At 41.2% G+C, this 18,602-nt stretch overlaps 1 protein-coding gene across 1 annotated transcript; it reads right to left on the bottom strand.

Annotated features, from left to right (window-relative positions):
• Positions 1-6,193: 6,193 nt before the first annotated feature.
• On the bottom strand, positions 6,194-15,822 carry LOC132447889 (alpha-1A adrenergic receptor-like). Its single transcript, XM_060038900.1, has 3 exons — positions 15,573-15,822; positions 10,620-11,682; positions 6,194-8,466 (listed from the first exon to the last, which is right to left on the bottom strand). Exons 2-3 carry the CDS (start codon positions 11,560-11,562, stop codon positions 8,030-8,032), a joined length of 1,380 nt encoding a protein of 459 aa, XP_059894883.1. The 5' UTR covers positions 11,563-11,682; positions 15,573-15,822; the 3' UTR covers positions 6,194-8,029.
• Positions 15,823-18,602: the final 2,780 nt, after the last annotated feature.

Raw genomic sequence — 18,602 nt, 5'->3', positions numbered from 1 at the left:
ACAGCTCTGCTCGCTCTACTTTGAAAGGGACGAGATACTACGACCAAAGGGGGGCGTGCCTCGGTGAAATGCCGCAAGAAAGCTAAGATCTTTGCGTCTTTACCACTTCGTAAATCCAAATGGATAGCAGCATAACATATGACCATGCGCATCTGAAGTGGTCCTTCCTTAAAGGTCAGTCCTTTCTCTTTCAGGGTAGGCCTACAGCAGGTCATTCCTTATTGAGGACGAATCCTGCCACGGAAATAATTAATGAATACATAGTAATATATAATTTTAAAGACTGTTTTGACAAATAACGAGTAAAACAATTATTTAATGTACTTTTTTATGGAGGACAAATTAAAACAAAGTATTTAATCAAAAATCCCTGCTTCTTAAAATCAGATATAAGTATACATTATGCATCTATATAAATCCATAGAAGCAGCTTTATATCTAAAGCAGATATAAAGACACAGATATTTTCTAAAATAAATTTAAAGACAGTTAAATCAGTCGATTCATCATGATGTTTTAAACACTGGTGGTTTAATCCCTTTTGTCACCTTTTTTCAATTCATCTCCAATGCAATTTTAACAAATAACCAACACAGTTGCTGCGACTGTGCCACTTAAGTCTGCAAGATGTAACCCGAACTCTGATTGGCTTTACGTTGACTCAGACATCGACGATGTCCATCATGATCTAATTCCTTATTATTAATATTTTTATGCCTATGAATCAGTTGACCGTTTTTAATATTTTGTATATATTTTAAAACCAGATTAATAATTATTTTGTAAATCTAACGATACACTTACTCTTTTCATTGTTTAATTCATATTTCTCTCCCTAAACTGTTTGGGTTAATGCTCCATAAAACAGTATATTTAATAATTATTTGACTAATAATATAATGATAATAATATAACTGATAATTCTTCTTTGAAAGGATGGTTACTAAACAGTCTTAACTTTCCGTGGCCCAATTCATCGTCCTACCCAAACACTGATAGTATTTATATAATTTGTCATGCTAGCCTCTGGGCTGTAACTCACTTAGTCGGTAGTCAGTTATTTCATTTGTCGCGCCTGACGTTGTTCTACTATTTGTTCGAAGAAGAACAAACATGGATGGCAATTAAAGAAAGTGCAGTTGTGTTGAATATGAACTTGAACCTGAAAGAGATTATAATAAATCAATTATAATTACAGCAATATCATTTGACTCCCAGATCCCCTTTTTTTAATCATTACAAATTCCAATTCCTATGTTAACACATTCTGCAGGGGGTGAACCGAGTGGTATCTCTGCAATCCCATCGACCCTCCTGACAAGCCTGTGAAAGGGTCCACACGGTTAACATGATGACATTGACATCCTAAAAAGTTGACACATACCACTAAATAGGTGTATCGTGTTGTTGACACCCGGCTGTAGTCCAGGACGGCAGCGTGTGTTTACTTGCTGTTTAACTTGTAGGCTACCATGTGAAGTCAGGGCACTTCATTGAGTGTGAAGATTGGCGGTGGCATCAAAATGGCCGCCCAATACCCTTCCCCATCAACATCATAGGTTTTGGTCAATGATATTAGGGAACTGTTTGTGAGACGCAAATAAAAGTGATTTTGGGGTTTACTTAACGTTTAATGACCACACAGACGAAGTTGGTTGACTCCTCTAACAGTATATATATATATATATATATATATATATATATACATACATACATACATACATACATACAGCTCATAAGAAGACAACACAATATAAGGTGGAAGACAACATATGTCAATCGACATGACACAACAAATAGCTCTATAAAGTGCAATGAATATATTGTAAACAAATGCGTCTGGAAGACAGCGTTGTGTATGAACCTCTCTGTGATTCAGTGGGAATACGCTGCGTTTGAAGATTGATGCTGGGGAGTGTATGTGTGTTAGGACCCGGGCTTGTTCACAGGCTTTATCTATAATAATAATACATTTAATTTAGAGGCGCCTTTCAAGACACCCAAGGTCACCTTACAGAGCATATAGTCATCATAAATCGTTTAAAAAAAACAAGACATTGTGGAAAAAATAAATAAATAAACATAATAAATAAGAAATAAATAAAACAAAAACAAGACAAAACAAAACAAACAAACAATCAAAACAGTGATCAGTTAGACGTTGTGTGCGAGTTTGAACAGGTTTTATGTGTGGGGGGAGGGAGTTCCAGAGCCTGGGTGCTGAACAGCTGAATGACCGGGCACCCATTGTAGTGAGTATATAATGTATGGACGTTTTTAGAACTTCAATAATATCCAAAATGTTGGAAACCACTGAACAAAATAACTGACCAAAAGAATATCCAATGTCCAGACGGAGGTTTCGTCTTTCGTAAAACATTAACTGCTCTCCCTCAGTTCAACATAACACCCTGGTGACATAATCACTCTCTTCCCCCCTTTTCTTCCGTTACCAATATTCAGACCATAGTCTCTGTTTGTGTGACCACAGGTCTGGGTTCTATCCTCACTCATAAGTCTGGTCTCTCCACTGGCCGGCTGACCCTTCCAGACCTACTGTGAGGTATCGGCCCTCAGTGCTGGCAGGGGATTAACCGTTTCCTGGGCCCTCTGTGTTCTGTCATTTTACTGGATATCTGCTGCTTGGGAGAGGCAGTATCTTCCCCTTTCTCTTTCTCTTTCCCTTTCTCAGTCCTACGGTGTCAGGCACTGCCTTCGATGGTTGCGTCAAACTTTAGCTCCCTGCTCTGTTCTTCTCGGCCCACAACACAACTTACATGACCGAAACCCCTTGGCTTGATCTTTGAGGACACCCCTAGCCACCAAGCCAAGGTGTTAGCTCTGATGTTCCTTGTGTATTCTATCATGGATATCTTCCCCCAGAGTCTTCAGTATTACCATGCGGTGTCCCCCGGTGACCAGGCCGTTGTGCTCAGACAGCTCACTTCTACAGAGACTACTACAAAGTGTAGTAGTCTCTGATGATGACTGGTATTTTAGAGACAGGTCGAGAGAGAGACAGGTACAGAGAGAGGTACAGGTAGAGGGAGACAAAGCAAAGGGAACACAAAGCCGGAGCGCCTAACACCCCCAACAATTTAGTGAATTAGAACTTCAAGTGCGAACAGCGAGTCAGCCAACACCGTGTTGCAATGGAGAACAAAAACCGACATACACCTCAAAGTCTTTCAATGCCAAATCAGTGCAAAAGCCTATTTTTCAATAGTAGAGCAATTGTGAGAAAGTTGGCACCGGTCTGACCCCCGCCCAAAGCCTTCCCTAAAGACATAACTGTTTCTTGGCCGAACTCACATTTTGAGAGATTAATCGTAATCACTGCAGAAACAATCAAACAAAGCGGCAAGCTGCTTAATGTGGTCGGCTGGCACGAACACATTTTTAATAACACAAAATAGCAAAATCATTGACCTTCGGATCCACTCCAAAATGTGTGAGTTTGACTTGGTTACGGCAGAGCTTCATCGCAGCCTACAAGTTTCCAAACTCGCATGAGTTCCACTGTATGAGAGTAGGAGGCCTTTCACACTAGCCTCAGGATCATCTCCAGAGAATCAGGTCAGATTTGCGTTCACATATACAGCCGCTGCAGGTATAATCCGGAGAGTATCCGGTTTACAGGGCATGTGTGAAAGGCCTATAGGGCTACTTCCAATCATCACAAAGCTAATAGGTGATTCGAATATTGTGCACAATTTTGAATACAGGTGATATACCAGGTGATGAATCACACTGTGACTGGCACCACTGTGGGGGACGGATCGCCATAGAAAGAAACGTATCACTTCCTGTTTTTTTCATGTTTAGTATACAAACACGTTATTATTAGTAGGTATATCTTTCTTGCTTCTTTTTGACTGGTTTGACCATTGAAAAAGCATCTATACGTTTTTAAAACCCTTCTAAAACGATTTACACCTTAACTGCATGTGTGTTGGGGGGGAGGACGACACTGGACAGCTGATGTCAAAGTGCTACCAGAATATTCTAATAAACGTTGAATGCCCAAAACTAAAGAATGATAATTTGGTCGTCCCGTATTTGACCATTCTGATGATGGCTGCTATTACCTCAACTGAAGCGTAGATGTGAAGCATTCTCGGACGTCTAGCGCCCTACATATATGTTTGAAAGCTGGGATATTCAGACGAAAGTTAACCTAGCCTAACCAGTAGTCCCCGAATATGCTTCAACGTTAAAAAAAATAAATGTCATCAAACGATACCTTTCCAATTCATGAATATCCGGATGTTGTAAATATTCAGGTTCAGCCCAAGTGACAACCGGCCAGACCAGACAAGACAGTGGTCACCAACAGCTGGAAGGTAGCAGGTACAAGACACATATCAACAGTAGACTGTATGAATTATCTGGCATGATCAATTATTTCTTTAAAGGTTAAAGGGATCTGCCAATACCCTCTTAAAGGATCCAGCTTGGCCCAAAATTACCATTACCAAGACAAGAAACACAATCCTCCAGGAGAGGCTTTGGGACGTCATTCACTTTTACAAAAATATGTACAAAAGCCATCACTTTTGTCAGATTTGTCTACCAAAAGACAAGGAGAACTCCAGAAGCTAATGCTTGCCTCAGCGATTTTGTGCTCAAGCATAGACTGAACCTCTTTTTTAAGCCTCTGCCGTTGATCAAGAATCGTGCGGTTGGAATGCTGTTTAATAGAAGCTCTATCTCCTGCCACATATGACCTTCTTCAAAGTACCCTAAAGTGCTAGTCTGGTTTATAGGGCTACGTTTGCTTGAGCAAACTTCTTGTTCCCTGTTTCCTGATTTCTTGAACATTAGCTCGCAAATCCTAGGGTTAATGGTTAGGGGATGTTATCCAAATGAACTTGAGCTGAAGTTTCTGCCGAGCCCTTTCATATTGTACATAGGATATATGCCTGATCAAATAAACTTGACTGTAAACTTGACTTAGTGAGCTCAGTCACACGTCGGCAGATGGCTCGAGGACTATTTACATACTCGCCTCGACAAGTTTGGTGGTTGTCAACTTGAACCAGATAATGCATTAGAGGTTGTAGTTTGGCAGTTGGTAAACAAGAGAGCTGGTTTTAGCGTCGGAGGAACATGTCGAGGTTGGGTTTGCTGAGTGATCACATGCCTCTGTCATTGTTATATATATATATATATATATATATATATATAAATATTTGTATGTATAGCAGTTTTCTATACTTTACATTGAATAACATTAAATAATACGCTAGCAGGCCTTCCAGTGATATATGCCTATGACTTTTCTTAAGCGGTTGACGACCTTAACACATAGTTAGTTGTCGTTATATGTTATGTATATTTATATGTATATGAGTGCTATTTTGTGTGTAATTTGAATGTTTTCCTAGAACAGTACACTGATTGATTCCTCCTGAAAATAAGTTCTTGAAAAAAATTATATTTGGACTAATATTGGGCAAGTCTGATGCTATCATATGAATAGCCACACCCCGTTTTACCAGCTAATGTGTACAGGCCTGATGAGCTCTGAGCAATGGTACATCATCAGCAATATATCCCTTCTAAATATTTAAGGTTATAAGGTTACAGTAACTAAATACTAAGATTGCTTTTCCCCACGAAGACAACGACACGTAAGTATTGGAGGGACTGGCATCTGTTTATAGTATAAGTATTTAAGTATAAGTACTTGTGTCAGCATGTTCAAAATTATGCAGCTAACCGTAGTTTCTATGAGAAATAACAAAACAACATGTGTGAAGGTCGTCAACCACTTGAGAAAGGTCATAGTTATCTATAACTGTTTGGCTTTCTCACATATTATTTAGTGTTGTCTAATGTGAAGCCTAATGCAAGTATAATGTAACATGACTACATTGATTTCTTCTCTTTCCTATTCTCAGATTAATAAATTTTTTGACTGAGACCAAATATATAATGTAAAAAATTCATCAACTTCTTTTTTCTTCATGGATTAATTTATTTATTTTTTTATATCAATGAAACAAGCATTTTTCTTTATCAATACGATCATGGAAAGAGCTGTATATTTGCATAAACTGTTTCAAGATTTAACATTGCCAATTTACCTTCACCTTTTATTTTAACACAATTATTATTTTTACATTTATTTATTTATTTATTTTATTTACAATACAATAAGACAAAATACAAACAAAAGTAGACACTATATAAATACTATGCTATGGTCAATTCTAAACAAAATGCTAAAAGTAAGGAGAAGACCAGACAAACACAACAAAACAATTCGGCAAACAAAAAAGATAATATAAAAAGCATAAATTATAAAAGTGTAAAGTGTAAATTATAAAGTGGCTATAATTTACCATTTACAAAGGTTAATTATTTTTTTTACAAACACAATTATTTTTCATTATTTTTTTACGAACAAAGTTTAGCACATTGTAGTACATGATTACCTTTTGAGATTCTTCATATGGTGTTAAATCATTCAACTTTGAAAAATAAATATTTTAACGGCTATAATGGCGAGCCATTGACGTCCATTATATTCCAAATGACAAACTTGGACTAGACGATTTCAACATTTAACCTGGGGTCTGAACAAACCAGACAAATTCCTTAACTTGCAAAGTAGTGAAAGTCAAACTTGTATCATCGTATTACACAGTGTAGATACACTTAACAAAAAACAAACAGGAAAATAATAAAAGTGAATAAGAATAAGGAATAATTTAGAATTTAGAATAAGGAAACAAAGAAGAATAAGGAAACAATGTAAAATTTTTGATTCTATCTTTAGTTATTGGATATAGCACTTGTACAACAATCAATACAAAAGCTTTCAAGCAACAATCAGCAGTGTGCCTATCATACAGTGCACCTAGAATGTTAAAGACCACATCAAGACTGAGCAATAGGTAAAGCGCGATGCCTTCACAGAGAGAACAGGCGCTGGGTGTGATGGGCGTTCCGGCTCTTTTCCCAGTGTATGATCCTCCGCTTGCAAACTCTTTGTTAATAATTTCCTATCCATAACATACAAAACATGCCCTGACATATGATAATATTGGTCGTCGATTTAATGTGACGATCAATTGTATGAGACGAATATAGTTTGTTTGTGGAGGAAATTATATATCGCCATGGCAACGCTGGACATCAGAGGCTACTGTTCTGATATTGAGGCCTGTCAGTCACTTTTACATCAACTGATGTCAATGCATTTCTTCTGTTTCCTCATTACACCATGCCAAAACAAAAAACGTCTCTCTCGGCACTTCAGATCGAGAGTCACCTCATCACTGGAACGTGAGTGAGTCACACAGGAGCAACACATTATCCAAACGACTTTTAAGATCACTTGCCGTGGTATCGAGTTACAGAGCTCTTGTCTTCACACTGCTGACACAACATAAGACTAGAGAAAAACACAATGTTGTTCACCTTGAGACCAATCAGTGGAGTTGTTTAGTGTTCACAGAAGGACAAGGAGAATATGTACGAGGTCAGATCTTGGTTAGTTTCCCGGCCAGGGGCTTCGCTGTCGTTTACATGAACCGGTGAACAGAGATTACTCTTTCCAATGGCACCTCTTAACTAAGCTTTCAACCCAGGATGATCGATAGATCATTTAATGTATCATTATGAAATCAATAAGAGTCTGTTACGATACTTCTCAGTCAGTGCTTTTACCTAATATAAGAAGTCCCCCCCATTGATCATTGATGTCCATCGATTCAATATAGGAACGCACTAAAACACATGATCAACAATTACTCTGCTGCAGGCTATTCAGCCACTTCAACAGATTAGCAGAGTTAGGCCTATGTCAACAACGCCAAAAAGGGGAAATTATATACACAATTAAGAACTGTACACTGTCGATTCACTTTGCGGTCTTTGGCTGATCTCTAATCACTTCGACAGGTTTTGGCTGCTGCAACATGAAATCCAGTGCCCGTCTGGTTAACGCACGCTGGAATGGCGACGGTTTAAGGTTGAACACTGGAATGTTGCAGTTCTAACCATAGAAGTAATAGCTAGATCACACTGCATCACCGGCCACTTCCAGGGAGGCTTGCATGGTTTTTTCCGCCTGTCCCTTGGTTGTGGTGGTGTGGTCGTTTTGGGGCGTCCCGCTGCTGTCGTGTGCAGAGAAGCACCAGGCCTTAAGTGACCGAGCACACTTTCCTCCGCTAGCGGACGAAGTGGACCGGCCCTGGCGGCAGCAAGGGGAGCACCCCCGAGTGTTTAACACCATCATGTGGCCCGCCTTGGGACCACTGCCCTTCTTGGAGTGGCCAAGGGTGGGCCTCCGCCTGCGGCGGAAGCAGCGGCAGCACAGAACATTCTGGAAGGCCTTCTTGAACTCCTGGCTGAAGCAGGGGTAGATCATGGGGTTGATGCAGCTGTTGAGGTAGCCCAGCCAAAAGCACACTTTGAACACTGTGTCAGACGGCTTGCATGATGGGAAGAAGGACCCTTGGAAAAAGGAAACAAAAAAAGCATATTACCGTAATGTTGCCCAGACTGGTTCTGCAATATTTGTCTTTAAATGTCAACCCTTTTCCAAATAGGAGGCTTTTTGTGGATACTAAAGATAACTTCTTGCATCTTTTCTTTTTGGAAATCGTCCTAATGGAACCTACAGCCCACAGACCAACAGACCAGCTGCATGTGTTTATACATGTTTAGTAAAAACATAATACAATAAAAAGAGAATACACTAGTTTGATTCTTTTGAAGAAAACTTCCCAGCCAAGTTTTCCCTCTTTGTTTTCCCGTTGATAACATCACACTCGTAGCCCCAGGAGTTAACCAACAGGGCTCTCAAGTTTTTCAGGCATAGTGTGATTTTGTCCACCACATTTTTTTAAAGTGTCTCAAAAAGAGGGCAATTCCGGGCAAAAATAAAATTTGAAGGCAGTTAATAGATGATGACAAGAGCAGCAGGAAAGAGATGTTGGGAAGTTAGAAGAGGAGAAGAATAGGGGGGACAGAGGAGAGGAGACATGGCGAGGAAGGAGAGGAGAGGAACAGGGGAAGAGAGGAGAGGTGGGGAGGTAAGGAGAGGAGATGAGAGGAGCAGGGCAGGAGAACAGAGAGGAGACAAGATGAGATGAGAGGAGCGAAGAGGAAAGGAGAAGAGAGGAGAGGAGAGGAGAGGAAAACAGAGGAGGGGAGGAGAGGAGAAATTAATAGGGAGGTGGAAAACAAAATGAGAGGACAAGAGGGAGATCAGAAGAGAGGGAAAAATAAATAAATATTTATGTGGCATTCAGTCCAATGCTTAAAATATATCTGTGGCATTCAGTAGGCCAATGCTGTGGTAAAGTATGACCAAGTGTTTTTTTCTGTTCAATAGAAACAACTCTATCAATCCCCTGTAGGAGAAATTTGTTAATGTTTGTCCCTATAAAACAATAATGTTAAGAATATATATATATACAAAACATGACGGTAACCCTTAAGTCACTTCCACCAATGCAAAGTGAACAGAACGGAGTAGGGAAGTGGCAGTGGCATAGCTCTCGTTTTTGGAACGACCCAGAGAAATGCAACGCAAATTGAATGTGAACATGTATGAGGCTTTAATAAAATCCCGGACGATTTTGAAATTCTGGAATTGTGTCCGGATTTCCGGAACCCATTTGATTCCTACCTGTTCCACTGTTAAATAGCGGCACAAGCTGGTGGGCGTGAGAAATACGAAGTGTGGAGTGTGGGCGTGTGCATCGGATGAAATGCGTGTGTCTCACGCCCAATGCGTGAGACTTGAGAGCCTTTTTGTTTGTCATTGTTGGGCGGCCAAGAGATTTGTATAAATCTGAATGCTTAAATGGTCCCCTGAAGATGGATTCCAGCCTTCAGGCGCTAAAGGAGGTTTAGCATGGGCGAATGCTAGCCAAAGCACATACAAGGTCTGGTTATTCTGATTATGTATAGCAGCCTTCCTCGTGTGAAAGGCCAGGCAGTAGTTTAGTCTGTCCTCAAAAACAAATCCTCCTCCAGTGAGTGGTCTTCGCCCTGTTCTGCTGCCAGCGGTTTAAATCCCTGAAGTCAATCATAGAGTCTGCCGGGAGAGTGTGAAGAGTGGATTATGTAAAACTGTGTGTAATTAAAGGGCCCCAATTTTACCACCAGGTGTGGATACAATTAGGCAGTACAAGCTGTTTCTAAATCTGCCCTGCCCTTGTGACTGATCTATTCAGCTCCGAATCCTGATCTCATTATGTCAGGGCAGATATTGAAACTGATTTGAATGGCTAATCACACTCTCACCTGGTGGTAAAATGGGCCCCTTTTAATACTAGTGAATGCCTAAACGACTACAGATAATATATAAAGCTAGTATTTTGGGGGGATCTGCGAATTAACTCTGGTATTGGGGGTGAAAGAATGCAATGCTACCTTTTGGTAAATAGTCACTTTGGTTATTATGTTCGCTCATGCATCTCAAATGATCCATTTGAACTTCATCTACAGTGGCTGTCCATCAACTAAACAATGACTTTTGTAAGATTATCCATGTCCTGCTGTTGTCTTTTATATCTTCAGCAGCTAAATCTAAACATTACATTTTGTCTGTAGAGTACACCAAGTGTGCTCTACAGACATAGGGACAGAATATTTACCGATGCTCAAGACCAGGAAGAAGGGTAGCCAGCAGGCGATGAAGCAACCAACGACGATTCCCAGGGTCTTCGCAGCCTGCTTCTCCCGGGAGAACGTCAGGAACTTCTTCAGCGCCAGCAGCACGCGCCGCTCGCACGTCGACGCCTCCGTCTCGGCGGCCTTCTCCTCCGCCTCCTTCTCCGCCGCGTGGGCCTTCCCGCGGTGGATCCGGAGCGCCAGCCCCTCGCCGGCCGGGCCGCCCTGGTTCCGGCGGGACTTGCGCTTGGCCACCACGTACACGCGGCAGTACATGGCCAGGATGACGGCCAGCGGGACGTAGAAGGACACCAGGCTGGAGAACAAGGCGTAGCCCGGCTCCTCGGTGATGAGGCACACCGTCTCGTCCTCCGGGTCGCTCTCCTTCCAGCCGAACAGCGGCACCACCGACAGCCCCGCCGACACCACCCACAGCACCACCATGGCGGCCAGCCCCCGCTTCTCGGTGGCCATGGCCGGGTAGCGCAGGGGGTAGGTGACGGCCAGGCAGCGGTCGACGGAGATGACGCACAGGCTGAGGATGGAGGCGGTGCAGCAGAGGACGTCCAGCGCCGCCCAGGCGGTGCAGAAGGCCCGGCCGAACACCCACTTGCCGAGGACCTCGGAGACGGCGCTGAACGGCACCACGGCGGAGCTGAGCAGCAGGTCTGCGGCGGCGAGGTTGGCGATGAAGAAGTGTGTGACGGAGCGCAGGTTGCGGTGGCACACCACGGACAGGATGACCAGGATGTTGCCCAGGACGCCGCAGAAGAGGAAGGCCGTCAGCACTATGGACAGAGCCACCGTCTTGGTCGTGTCCATCTCTCGATCGGCATCGGTGGAGTTGGTGGAGCTGGTGGAGCTGGTGTAATTGGTGCAGTTCTCCATGATGGAGAAGATAGTGGTGTTTTCATCTGTAGGAACCATTTTGATCCTTGGTTTGAGGATAAAAAAGATGAAACAGGGTAGTGGTCAGGGGAATGCGAGGGTCAGAACTGAAGATGGAGTGGATCTCCTTGACCTCTACTACGTTAACTCTGGCTTTACCTATGAAAACACAAAAAGGCACAGTCAGCACATATGCACATTTACAGATTGGTATGTCGGATCGATAGGTTGCAAACATTTTCAGCAGTTTACTGTTCATACAGCACAACAAGGGAAGAACATTTTCTGGTTGTCCTGGTCATTCTTTTTTTCGGAGAGACTGGAGAAGAATTTGTGTTTTTCTAGGACCAACACAATAGTGGCAAGATAAATGTGGTACTCAAAATGGATAATGACGAAATAAACCCGGGACAACAAGAGAGGGAGTGTGCCGGAAAACATTGGACAGAAGGAGACACTCTGAGCTCTTTTCTTAAGACGTCAGCAGATGGAAGTTGCAGACCGCAGACCGCCACGGGAGCTGGGAGAGCGGCAAGACTCTTCAAACAATAGCTGGCTTCCTCTCAGGGCGTAAATAAACAGCAGACATATTGAAGCAGACGCCCAGCATCAGTCCCTTGAAGGTGTGATATCTGTGAGCTCAGCGATGGCCAGACAGCTCCTGAAACCAACCCTTTATTAAAGCAGCAGGAGGCGGGGGGAAGAATGAACAGGTGGCTATTGAGGGGGAAAGCCTCTGCCCATTTTGCCTCCTGCTATCGGGTGGAAAGATCTAGCATTTACTTCTGCTGACTGTCGTCATGCGGTCTGCGGTGGAGGCACAAAGAAGGACCTGTCCACATTCTTTGGAAAGCCAATACCTTTTTACCTTGTTTAGCATCTCAGGGGCTTGTCATTTTCATGCTATGCCATCAATGTGCAAAATATGGAAAGTTTCCATTGCTTGTTGCCAGAACCTCCCAAATAGGTGACACTCCACTCCGAGCTCTACACCCTCATAATGGTGGTGCATAAACCAATGGGTGATGTCACGGATACTTCATCCATATCTTAACCTTCTCTGGAAACAATGCAGAACAGGCGGCAGGTGGGCTTCAAAAAGAATACAGGCTACTGCACCACTTTAAAGACATGGACAATTCACTATCGAGCTCTCTTGCCACATGCGTGCCCTAATAAGCTGCTAATGACAACGATAGGGTCCAGGTCAATATTGGTCAAGATCTGCCAACCCTCATCGATGTAGTGCAAAGCAATTAGCTATTCTAGCATATAAAACATTAACACATCCCCTTCTGGGCAGCAATGGAAATTATGAAATAATGTCTAAGCTTACACTGATTTCTTAACTGATTATTTCCACGTGTTTCCAAAAAGCTACAAAATAATACAAGCCCAACCAAGCTGCCTCTTCTTACCCTGATTCAAAAGAGTTGTGATTCAGATATTTGATTCATCTGTTCAGTGAAAGTTTTTCGTTTTTGTAGTACATAACTTTGAAAGTAAACCTAAACGTTCAAATTCAACCCACACTTCAATCGGGAAGGACAATCAAAATATTTCTTTCAGCTGGTAAAATGTCTAACTTTGACGGCCATGTGTGCAATAGAGCCGGCTGAATGAAGCGCTGTGACACAACAAATCGGCTGAGAATGACAGAGGAGGAAGATTGTGTAAAAGGAAATATGGATACAAAACTAACGGGATATAATATTTTAACTGAGGGGGCTTTGCACCCTTTTGCTCACTCTTGGGGGTTAAGGGTTCAATTTCCACTACTGATTATCTCTTTGGATCACATCAGGGCAGTTATAACCACTTTGTTGGCCATTCAAAAAAAGCCTTGTTGATGGTGGACAACACAGACTCGTCACTGACGCACAGGTTGGACAATCGTGATAAAATAGTTTTGAGGTGCACAGAGATGAGTGACAGTGCAGTTGTGATTGGAGCTCAGCAGTGACAGTTCAGCGGGGGGGGGTAAACGGCGGGGCCTGCTCTCCCTTTGGTCTGAGGCGGGCTCTGATAGGCCCCCTCTCGGAGGACGTGTTGGTAGATCCCACATGTCACGGAGGATGATAAATATTGGCTCAGTACCAACAGAGGTGCAGAGATACAGACATGCAGGATGTTCTGTCTGCTTATCACATGTTACTTTTCAGATCCATCTGCATTATGCTTCACAAGCCCTCCCCTCCCCCCCATATCCCCCCAGTGACACTACTAGCAAACGGCAAAAGGGGATATAATTGTTTGGCTGATAACAAACATTGTCCATTTCCAAAGTTGTTTTTATTTGTTTTATTCAAATAGGCTTTGGTATTGAGAATTGTCTTTCCTGGAAATGTCCCAGGATGAGGGTGTATCTTTATGTGCAGGTGAAAAATGTACCTTCCATAAAAAACTTTTTAAAGAGTTAATATCTGCTAAAACAAGTTTTAATAGTAGATATGGGGGTGTTGTAGCTACATCTTATGCTTTCAAATGTATATTTATTGATATTTCATTCATGCAGGGCAATTTAGAGAGATCAACTAATTGTTTTACATAATATTTAATATTGATAGATTGATAGAATACATATCTTGCAACCCCAAAAGCTAGAAACTAGAAAAGCAAGCCATCTATCGTTACGTCATGTCAAATATCTGTCAACCAATTATGGTTGACCTATATTTCCCAGAATAAATACTGTACGTTGTATGTAAATTCATTCATTCTTTGGATAACAAGAGAACAAGAACCCTTGGTGCCTTGTTGCACATCCAACATGCTTAACCATCGACGTCCTTGAAAAGCGCCAGAAGACAAGTGCCTTTTTGATGATGGTCCTGTGGCAACGAAAGAACATTCCGCCTTGGCAAGAGCCGTTTGGTGTACGCTTCTGGAATACTGATCAATTGTATTATTTAGTTTATCAACCCTCTTGTTTTTGGTTTGTTTCTGTCATACGCTCATGAGAATGTTTATTAGTCCTTTTAATGAACTACCAGCGTGCAGGGCTACTTAGGAATCTGTTTCAGCTATATCTCTATAGCTGGGTGTCTGTTGGGGAGACGTGCTTCTTAAGTGTGCTACTATGACTTTCTCTTTTAGACAGAATTTGAAGACACCATCAATCCACATAATTCAACTCAAAATTATAGAGGCTCTTGCATGAATGGCTTGGACTGTCCCAGCTGCATCTATCCAAGCCATGATGCAAAACTTTAAAATACATTACTCTCTTCTCTTTCCATCCTTATGAACCTGTGTCACTACGTCACTTCCACTGTAGCAACTGTAAGTAAGGCCTTCGGCCAAGTAACTGTCAAACTGATGACTGTCTTTGTTGGACAGGAAATACACTCGCTCCTCCGGACTATATTTGCAGATTTAGTCATCAGTATAATGTTCTTAAAAAAAAAAGGGTTGGAATAAAATATCAAGTAACAATAAGGTGGTCAGCAGTGGATTTTCTTGGCTGTATGTCATTAAAATGCCAATAGACCTAAAGTGAAAGGATGTGTTGGCCAGGATACTGTGAATCATAAGGAGGCTCTGTACATAGAAAGATGTTGTTTAGGTACAGGTGTACTTGTTCTACAGAGCGAGATTAAAGGGGTGAGAGATCAACTTGGAAGACATACTATTGATAATTAATACTTATGTCTTTCGTAGCAAATTATGAAGACATTTTTCAGATAGCCATTTTAAGATGGAATAGGTTACAGTTCCTCAGAAGTTCCTCAAATCAGGATAATTTACCTTCACCCGCTGAAGATAAATGTGTGTTCAATTAGTTGCATCCTTTTAAGTTATCGTGAGCTAAGCGTCGTTCGTTTTTCATAAATTACATTTAGGCCTACATACGTTATAAAAATAAAAAATACAAAAACTTTTCATAAAGCTAAGCTTACACTTAGCTTTATGAAAAGACTAAAACCTAACCTAACCTAAAACCTTTTTGTTTTCTAACAGTTAAACGAGGAACGATGACCTCCGATAGTCTTTAAGTCAAAGAGAGCAGACCCATTACTTCGAAGAGTTCAAAGAGTCAGGTGCCTTACCTTTATCAAGAGTGCAACAGTCTGGTATCCACTTCCCCAGCCATTCCCGTGTAACGGCGTTCAAGACAGGGCGAGAGGGGACGATAAATATCTTTATTATTATTTTCTTCTTCTCTTTCTCACACCGACTTTGACAGAAGCATATTGACTGCCGACCGCCTCACCTTAAGTTACTTTATGGATCCCCGTATGGCGCGTAGGCATCAGGAACGCCCTCCGCAATACACCGTGAAGGAAACGCACTGTGCTCTTCAAGTTCATGGGATGTTCAATGGTCCTGATTTCGCTTAGAAAACGGCTGATAACTCTTTACGCGGCATCCTAGAAATCAACGAAGTAAGTTGATGAACGAGAGGAATATGCCTACTTTGAATCGAATCGTAAATCGATGTGATGTAGGAGGTTTTGCCTTTATAAACATTCATTTGAGCTATAATAAATGAATGCTTTCAAATTATTAATTATTCATTCTTAGATGGAAATTTGATCAGAATAAGTGTATGTGTGCAAGAGTTAGCCTAATAATACAAAATGAGAGGAATATATTTTGGTTAAAATTAGCCGTTTGGAGTTAAGATGAAGATGCCACTAGATGGCGCTGTAGAGTCTTTAAACTCTTGAGTAGCCAACATATCTGAGAGGTCAACCATAGCCTACATCTTTGTAATATTTATAAAGGCATGACTATGATACATTGTGTAAAGGTGGTATTTTCAGCAATTTTATTTTCATTGTTTAATCCCTTGTACACTATCCTACAGACAATATTATGTGTTTGGTTAAATTATGGCTGCCCTTAAAGCCCAATTAAAGTCACATATTTCAAGAGGACACGTTATGGTGTACGCTTGTTAGATTTTATGCAGTAACATGCCTTCTCATTCTCATGAGATATTATCAATATAAAGCAATTCTCATCTCATTTCTTTCTATTGTAATTCAGACAGTATTCCCATTTTCCTTCCTCAAACATGGTTGGAATACAAATGAAAACCTGCTGCGTTTTTGGTCCCCCACTGGGACCAACTTATGGGTCACACCCCACAGATTGAACGCCACTGTGCTAAATTGCTAGAACTAATAAATTCAGCACCACAACACCATCTTTCTCCCTCCCGGTTTTCTCCCTTCACAGAGTCCACATTACCAAGGCTATTATTACACATCGTCAAAAGTAATACACAATGAAAACACCACTGAGTGTGAAAAGCTATGGTCTTATTATGATCCGCCTCCAGTGAACTGATGCTGAAATATTCATAGCGTGGAGGCAGAGCCGGACTGTTTCCATTACTGAGACTTATAGTTCCTGGGTTCGGTGCCGCTACCCTCGAAATGAAGCAATGGAGGCCCAAAAGAACAGTTTGTTCACTTGGCATTCCCGGCTCCGCATCAGATCAGAGGATGGATGGCTTTGAGAACAAGTGGTCAATGTATCAGTTGAAGAAGGTCATTAGTTCTTAATATGCATCAGATGTGCGACAGTTGTACATCTTCAATATTTTTCTTTAAGTTCTGATTCTTTCCGATGATATGTTGACTGTATGCAAAATATGATGCAAAATGTTAAACCTCATTGTTACGCTATTACAATAAACATTATGTAATATAGGATTTTAACCTCAACTGGATCAAAATGTCTTCTTTCTCATATAGACATTTCAATCTATCAAGAGTAATCACAGCCCTTAATCATCTGTAGGCCTGTTGAATCTGGAAAATACTAATAATGAATAAAAAAAGACGGTTGTCCAAAACATCTGAATTTGTGATTTGCAGACTGTATTTTGTTCACTGCGACCACACCATATCCTTCCCATCCTTAATAAGTTTCCTTTTGGTCAAACTCAGTTTATGACAGTGTTAGTTTTTCCTTTTTTAGCAAATTCTAGAAATGTAGTAATGCTTCCTAAAATGAATATATCCTATTGGTGGTCACGCTCTTCCATGTCTCCAGGGCAGCGATATTACCTGAAGCCTGACAGAGGAGCAGGAAATATATTCTGGTCACCTCATTCAAACACAAACCTCTCTGCATCTATGTGTTTGCAGGTGATGTAGCGTGTGCGTGGGTGTCAGAGGTATTAGGCGGACTACTTGTGCAGAGTTCCTGTATCAAGGTACTCAAAGAAACTGTAGATGAATTCGAAAAATATATATACTGTATAAAAAGTTTTGGCAGGATATTTAGGCCTATACTTTAGCCTCCTATGCATTTGTTGTGAAACCAGATTTGTATCTGTATTTGTAAGTAATTTGTGAGTGTGTTTTATTGTAAGTTATGTGAATGTATGTAAATGTGGTACATTTACACTTTATTAAAACAGAAAGTGTCTCAAGTTTGGTAGGCCTATTTGAGGAACATTATGTCGAATTTGGTTCTTGTTCAGTGGTCCAACCTTGCAGTTTCACTATTCCCGAGCATGTTGACCGAAGCCAAGGTATTCATCCCAAACGGATGCACTCTGATGTGCCTCCAAGTGAGTCATGGCTAAATCAGGTCAAGGGCGCCCCCTGTCGGTTAAAACAACAACAACAACAACAACAACAACAACAACAACAACGGCCACCACGAACCCGAACGACGAAATATACGGAGTAGTCTATGGATGATAAATCATTGAAACATCACGAGAACCTCCAGGTCCTTCAAGACTTTTTTATTTATTATAGATATGCATGAAGTTCTGTGAACGAGGTGTAGTGTCAATTAGTGAGTAGACCTGGTTTCCGTTGGACATCTCGAATTAACTAATCCCATATCCATATGGCTTTATAGGGACGTTCATCATGCAAACTAGTTCTAACGATTGCAAAACCTATGGTTTTATCTGATTTCTGTGATTTTTTTTTTAATCGCAGTAGAATATGTGACTTTGGCGTCCTCTGCTGGAGCACACATTTAAATACATTGTTTTAGGGGTAAAAAAAACATGCTTTAATGGCAGCATTGTTATTGCTTTCAGTCGGGATAATGCGATGCCTGAGTGCTTTTATGATGTATAATATCTTATATAGGATATGCTCATA

The sequence above is a fragment of the Gadus macrocephalus genome, chromosome 19, assembly GCF_031168955.1.
Source record: "Gadus macrocephalus chromosome 19, ASM3116895v1".
NCBI classification, from domain to species: Eukaryota; Metazoa; Chordata; class Actinopteri; order Gadiformes; family Gadidae; genus Gadus; species Gadus macrocephalus.
This window is presented reverse-complemented; position numbering and strand designations above follow the sequence as displayed.